General features: G+C 54.7%; 1 protein-coding gene across 1 annotated transcript in view; it reads left to right on the top strand.

Moving 5' to 3' along the window:
* Positions 1–7,426, top strand: part of IQCA1 (IQ motif containing with AAA domain 1) — a 121,434-nt gene that overhangs the window by 50,886 nt on the left and 63,122 nt on the right. The window contains exon 7 of the mRNA XM_045294386.1: positions 1,442–1,526. Within this exon, the coding sequence (XP_045150321.1) occupies positions 1,442–1,526 (85 nt within the window). The remainder of the gene's footprint in view (positions 1–1,441; positions 1,527–7,426) is intronic.

Genomic DNA, 7,426 nt, shown 5'->3' with positions numbered 1-7,426 from the left:
GGCACGCTACGGGCAGGGCTTCACCTGCTTTCCGCACGGACTTGACAGCCCCTAACAACCGCACAGGTGTTTTTAAACAAGCTACAGGGACGGATTCTAGGCATTTCTCCACTTGGATTTTGAATGCATTCAATGTCAGTAGATACAGCTCACAGCACGTAAGGGGCCTTCCAGTAATTTTAGGAGCGTGAAGGGGTCCTGGGGACGGGAGTTTGAGAACTGTCTGGGAGAGGCACGTTAAACATGACAGCCTGTCGGACCATTAGATTTTAAACACCATGAACGTGCAGTAAGTAGAACACTTGCCGAAGCCAATTACTCTTTGAAATATCAACTGTGCGTCCCTCTTAACACCACACACACACACACACACACACACACACAGTTTCAAAGCAGAAATCATAAGATTACAGAAAGTCACAAGACTGCTCCTGGGACAGCCTCTGAACATAACTGTGGTGTAAAGGGCACACCTCGGAGTGCGCCTCAGGCTCAGGCACGAATCCATCCTCTGAACCAGTCCGGCCTGCGGTTTCCTTCCAAAGCCCCATGTTTATCCCCAGCTTCAAACAGGGAGAAGGGAGTTGTGTTTCTGTCTTCCTTCTTAAGCACCGAATGGCTCGCTAGTTAAACTAAAAAGAAAGTGACCCGGGGCGGGGCGTGGGAGAAGTGGTCTGTAGGGATGAGAGATGGGTTTGTCTGATACTCGCCATCCTACAATGAAAGAAGCCCTCTACTTTCCGGGTTTCCTTCTGCTCCTTAGAAGCTCCATATCCAACCTGCCGTTGGGCCCAGGACACACACACACACACACACACACACACACACACACACACACATCACCAGTGCCTGATGGTTGTCCGACAAACCAGCAAAGGAAGCTTGAGCTGACTTGTGCTTACTTACCAATCTGTGGGGCACACTTTCAATCGGGTTCACCCCATCAGAGACCCTGCTCTCCTACAGGCTGGTGTCTGTGTCTCCCCCAAACCACAGCCCCAGAATCCAAGCCGCTTTTCCTAAGTTACAGTTGCCGACAGGGGCTGGGCACCCGGTCAGCAAGGTTAGCCCGGGCCTTACTTGTGCTCACTGAGAATCTGTCGTGAACCACTCCTGTGCTTTGCACCACATCCCAGGTAAAAGTGTTCAGGACACATCTGCAAGGAAGCGCCCGCTAACCTGTACTTCCCTTGCTTACTGGGTGCCCCACCTCTGACCGTGGCTGGGTACCCTGACCAACACTGAGCCCCCTGACTATCGTCTGACCCCCTGGCCATTGCTGGGTCCCCTGACCATGGCTGGGTCTTCTGACAACTCCAAGCCCCCTGACCACTCACTGGTCAAGTCCATATACAAGCAGAGCCGTCAAGTGGGGGTGGAGAACAGGGTGGGCTGCGTCCTTTCCGTCTTAACTTGCCTTTGTCCCCTCCCCCACCCTCAGGAACTTGACCGGCGCCTTCCCAGCCTATCCTAAGGTGGAAGAAGGAGGCTCAGCTCTCATTTTTTCCAACAAGACACCTCAACAGGTACTGACCCCCAAGAGCATGACGTCACACCTCCTCCCAGCCCCTAGTCCACGGCTCCCTGGGGGATTAGGCCCGGGCTGCTGACTGGGCGATGCTTCCGGCGTCCACGAATATCTTCACCCTTCTTTGAAGGTGGCCCTGTGGAAGACAGGATGACAGTGCAGTGCTCAAGCTCCTTTGTAAATTCCCAAGAGCCCTTGTGTTCTTAAAGTGCACTGGTGTTAGAGCAGCGATGTGATCCAGAAGGTCGGCAGTTTGAAACCACCAGCCACTCCTTGGGAGAAAGGTGGGGCTCTCTGCTCCCATGAGCAGTCACGATCTCAGGAACCCCCAGGGGCAGTTCTGCTGGGTCTGAAATGGTCGCTATGAGTCAGCCTGGACTTGAAGGCAGTGAGAGTGTCTATTCTCAGAGGAGCCTGCCGTCTGGAAAGCCAGCACGGAAACCCCCAGCTTCTCCTCGGGAGAGAGGCAGGGCTTGCTACCCCCAAAACGGTTACAGTCTCAGAACCTCACAGGAGCAGTTCTGCCCTGTCCTAGAGGGTTGCTATGAGCCGGCAGGGAGAGTTTATATTCTTAAAGCAGGCCTGTTGGTGGGGTGCTCCCTGCAAGGTCTGCAGTTCCAACCCACCATCCGCTCCAAGGGAGACAGAGGAGGCTGCCTGCTTCCGTAAGGAAACTCTATGGGGCAGTTCCACCTGGCCCCGTCCAGTTGCCCGGAGTTGGGATCTGAGCCTACAGCAAGGCGTTTGTTCTGTGGGGTTAGGTCCTTTCCCAAATGGCCTGCTTGGAGCTGTGGACAGAGCCACACCCCACACCCCACCCCCGGCAGGTTTGAGGAAGAAAGGCCTGGCAGACTACCTCTGTGAAGGGAACTGCCAGGGAACCCTGACGGAGCGGTTCGAACGCCAGGTGGCAGCAAAGGGTTTGTGGGAGAATGGGATTAAGTGATAACAGAATTTCTCCGTACACTTTGGAACCCGCCTTGTTCAGAGATCCGCGAGAGCTGGCCGGGCCTCAACAGCCCCTGATGCGACGTTCCTGTTGAGACGCGTCCGTGAAGAGGGGTGTGTTAGGCTGGGTTCTCGAGAGGAAGGAGACCAGGACACTTAGGAGTTTATAGAGAGAGACAGGTTTATTCAGCGAGGATGAATATAACCGCCGATTAGCCCGCACAGCAGGACAGAGGGCTCAGTGAAACTCACTCCCATGGAACAGTTACTATACTGGAAGTCCTTCAATTCACGTGGGCTGTTGGGACCAAAGTCAATGAAGCAGACAGCTGTGTCCTTCCTCGGGCAAGGCAGGCAGAGTCTGCCCACAGGCAGCAGGCAGCAGGGCGGGTCACCAACAGTCAGCAGCTCAGGAGCTTAGCGAAGCAGACCCAATGGGATATCGAACTCAAGCAACGCAAGGCAACAGGCTCCACCAGCCTCAAGCTCAAGCGATGCACACCCCAGTAGTGTGGCAAAGCAGGTCTCAAAGGAGGCTCAAGCTCTAAGGACATGATCCATGGGTTGGCTTGGCCCACAGGTAGTGTAGTTCACAGGTTTAAGCAGAGAACTAGCTAAAGCAGCTGCACGCTGGTCCGGTCACCAGAGAGCAAGAAAGAGGAGGGCGGGCCTTGCACTGCCCTTTATCTCTTTGCCCTCCAATCACACTGTGACCTGATTAATCCCACATGTTCCTATTGGCCAGGGTGGCACAATTAGCCTATCACAAGGGGCATCCAGCCAAGAGCCAAGCCATTGAGAGACCTGCACTCTGCACATCCCAGCGCGTGTAAGAAAGCGGGTGGTAAATAGAAGTCAGTGGCATGGTGTTCAGGGGACATCCCCCAGAAGATGCACCCCAAGAACATAATGGGAAGTGCACAGAACTATCTTGACAAACTTTCACCAGGGAACGTGGACAAAGACGGGAGCAAATAGGTAAGTGGATGCCGTGCCTGGGCAGACAGACTCCATGAAGTGCAAACAGCGCCTTCCCAATCTTCCAGACAGGAGGTCATGTGTTCCCATGAAAATCTAACCCCCTGTGCAGCTGACAGACTGGGCCCCGACTTTACCTGGAAGAATGCACGCACAGAAATATCCAAGCATTTGAGAAGACGTCTAATGACGTCCCTGGAGAAAAGGGTAGATCTCATGGTTGGTAAAGTGGAGGGGCAACAAGAAAGAGGAAGGCCCTGGATGAGGTTAGATCGGCACAGTGGCTGCAACCATGTGCTTGGGCTCAGGGACAATTGTGGGGATGGTGCAGGACCGGGCAGTGCTTCATTCTTTAGGATGACAGGTCGCTATGGGCCAGAACCACTCGATGTCACCTAATGGCAAGTGCAACAATGGAGAGCTGGCCCTACTGGGTAAACGTCAGGCTGTAAGGAACAAATGCTAAAACATGAGGGGGTTATAGAAAATAGGACGAGACAGTGGTGACTTAAACCACAGAATAAGGGCACATTTGCTGAATGAGCCTTAGGTGTCCGGTGCTCTTTTCAGGGGACCCCTGGATGTCCCCCAACTGGAGGAGGAGGCCAAGCAAATTATCCAAATTCCCAGCACGCATCAGGTCTGCAGCCCAGGATCACAGCCGGGCACTGAGGCTTCCTGAGAGCACACTCAGAGACCAGTCCAGAACGCACCTGTGGCCAACGATGGGGAGACTTCATCTCATGTACGTGGGACATGTTGTCAGGAGAGACCAGTCCCTGCAGAAGGTGCTCGGTAAAGTTGGGGGGCAGCGACAAAGAGGAAGACCCCCGGCAAGATGGACGAACACAGTGGCTGCGCCTGTGGACGATGGTGATGATGGCGCAGGAACGGGCGCTGTTTGCCTCTGTCGTGCACGGGTTGATTCGGGTCAGGCCTAGTCCATGGCACCTAGCAACAACAACAACAACTATTTAAATGGAGGAAGTTAAGCTGGACCAGACCAGGGGGGAGGGTCTGAATATTTAATCACCAGGTTGAGAATAACTTTACAAGCATGTCCTTATACACAGGTGCCATGAAGGCCGGGAGGGAGGGGCGGGGGCACGGATGTATTTGACTCCATAAAACCCAAGTGGCCTTAATGATGTGTGTAAGTTGGAAGGAAGACCTGCTGTACCTCTGACATCAGGGACCCTGTATGTAGAAAGTGCTGTGAAAGCCATGGCAGCCAGTGAATGAGATGACAAAGCCTAGCAACAGACATTTTACAAAATGCATCCTTGGAGCTCACTAGCAAATTCAGAGGAGCCCTAATGGCGCAGTGGTTAACATACTGGACCACGGTCTGCAAGGTCAGCAGTTCAAAACCAGCCAGCTCCTTGGGAGACAGGCAGGGCTTTCGACTCCTGGAACAGCTGCGGTCTGGGTCACCCGCGGGGCCGTTCTTCCCTGCCCTCCAGGGTTGCTACATGTCCACATGACTCGAGGGCACTGTGTTTGGTTTTTGAGCAAAGAAGGGGACATGTAAGTAAAGTTGCCGGGTCCTTCCCAGTCTCCATCCCTGTTGACGAGAGTAGGCACCGAGTTGGTGTCCGCTCAGGGTGACCCTCGGCAGAACCAAGCCCTGCCCCGTCGTGCGCCACCCTCAGCCCTGGCTGTGCCGGAACCACCGTGGTCACCACTGTGTTCATGCTTGCTCGAGGGCCTTCCTCTTTGCCGCTGACCCTCTGCTCGACCGAGCCCGACGTCCCTCTCCAGGGACTGGCCCCTGCTGATGGCATGGCCAGCCTATCACACAGCGTCCATCCACCCAAACCAAACCCACTGCCAGCCAGGGCCGTTCCGACTTGTGGCCACTCTAGAAAAGGCTTCTGAGTCTGTACATCTTGACCAGAGCCAACAACCTCACCTTTATCCTGCCCGGCGGTCCGTGGTTTTGAACCACCAACCTTCTGGTGCGCTTACCGGACAGCGCCTGCCACCAGGGCTCCTGATATCGTACTGGGGGTTGGCAAACGCAGTTAAATCATGATAATAACAGGAGTCGTTGTGAGTGTTTGTTTCAGGAACAACACCAAATAAGCATGAAAATTGTCGATGTGTCTATCTTTCCATGCCACTGGGAGAATTTGTAGTAAGGGATTAACTAATAAGACAGCTTCCTGTAGGTCAGGAATCAACAAACTTTCTCCTCAAGGGCCAGGTAATAGACATGTCAACTCTATGCATATATGTCAATAGTATATATGTCCACCCAGACTCCCTGCCCTTGAGTCCAGGCTGACTCATAGTGACCCTACAGATCAGGGTGGAACTGCCCCGGAGGGTTTCCCTGACTGTAACTCTTTACAAGAGTAGAAAACTCCATTCTTCTCCCCAGGAGTGGCTGGTGGTTTTGAACTCCTGGCCTGACAGTTAGCAGCCTCACTTGTCACCCTACGAGTTGCCATCAACTGGATGGCAGTGAGTTGGTTTGGGGGTTGGGCTGTAGGTGACGGCACAGGCTGTCCCCTCTGAATTGCTGATAATGTTGAGTCAAGATCAAGCAGCCCAGCACTCCTTAGAATCGTGGGATCAGTAGCCTGGACTGCAGTACAAGCATGCTGAAGGTCAAGGTTTCCTGACCGCCTGTCCCCCGTCCCCTCCTGCTGGCACCCAAGGCCAGGCATTACAAGTTTTGTATCTCTACCTACCCCGACCCCACCTCAGTCTCTCTGAGAGCCAGTCTTGACTCCCGAAGCTCTCCCTGGATCCCTGAATGCCAGGCCCTGCCTGTCGTCTCCCTGTCCATCAGGGGCTGCCCCCAGCGACTGTCCCTTTAATCCCGTGCCATCCCACTCGGTCACTTGCTCCGGCCTTATCCCTCCAGTTGCAGCTTCAGGCACAAGTCGAGTCTGGAACATGCATGGCCAGCGGCCAAACACTCTGCTCGTTCGCTGGGAAAGGGGGTCACTCGAGGACCATGGCTGCCGGTGGCACTTCTGACTGGCTCGTCGGGCATGGAGAGGGGAGCTAGCTGCTGTGGGGCTAAGAACAAAGGGAACCTGGGCTCGTCTGGTTAGTGCCTTTCCATAAAGCTGACAAAAGGGGGAGGTGAGGAGGGACTGCCTGGTGTCCACCCAGACTGGTGTGCCGTCCTTGGTGCCATCCTGTCCCCGCTCACGCACGGCCAACCTGAAGGACTGAGCGGAGCTGCCTGTAGAGCCGCCATGCAGGGGCCTAGACTGTGATCAGTAAGCGTGTGGTGCTATGAGTTAGGGGCTAACCAATCTCCCCTGCTGCTCGGGGGGAACGAAAGGAGGCTGTCTGCTCTACACAGCCTTGGGAACCCTAAGCAGGGTCACCAGGGGTCGGAGTCGAGTCCATGGCGTGCTGGTTTGGGGGTTTTGTTCTGGCTTGTTTGTTGTTGTTCTTCTTTTTGGGGGTGGGGAGGAATCTAAGAATGTAGCTCACCAGCTCTTTCATCTGATGGCGGATTTGAACTGCCATCCTCTCTGCTGGTAGCTGAATGCTTAGCCACTGAGCCACCAGGGCTCCCTCCAGTATCTCCTAGTGGTCCAGAGCCCCGAGTTCAGCGACCTCCCTCCCCGGCCCCCCGCCCCGCCCCAGGGTCTCAGAGTTCTCATCTGTAGTTGGAGGCGTAGCAAGGGCAACCCACGGGGCTGATGGAATGATTCCATGTGATCCTGCATGGAATGTGTTGCCAAGAGATGCCCTGCCTGTCCGGACACTTCAGAGAGCCTAGAGCCTTTGTTCCCATGACCGGGACAGAGGGGAGGAGCAACAGCAACGGTGGAAGGCTGAGCCCCCACTACGCACTCATTACAGCCTAGGGCTCGAGTGGTGACGTTAGGTTTGTACAAAGTGAGAGTGGCAAACATGCATTCATGCGATGAGCCAAGCGTTGACTTCAAGCCCCAAAGAGTGCATCCAAGTGGAACCGCAGGCCGGTGTGCAAACCATCAGAAT

Source organism: Echinops telfairi, unplaced genomic scaffold (genome assembly GCF_000313985.2).
Source record: "Echinops telfairi isolate 266 unplaced genomic scaffold, ASM31398v2 ScPeMD7_3;HRSCAF=10, whole genome shotgun sequence".
Classification (NCBI taxonomy): domain Eukaryota; kingdom Metazoa; phylum Chordata; class Mammalia; order Afrosoricida; family Tenrecidae; genus Echinops; species Echinops telfairi.
The sequence above is the reverse complement of the archived record's forward strand: the minus strand, read 5'-3'. Positions and strand labels throughout refer to the sequence as shown.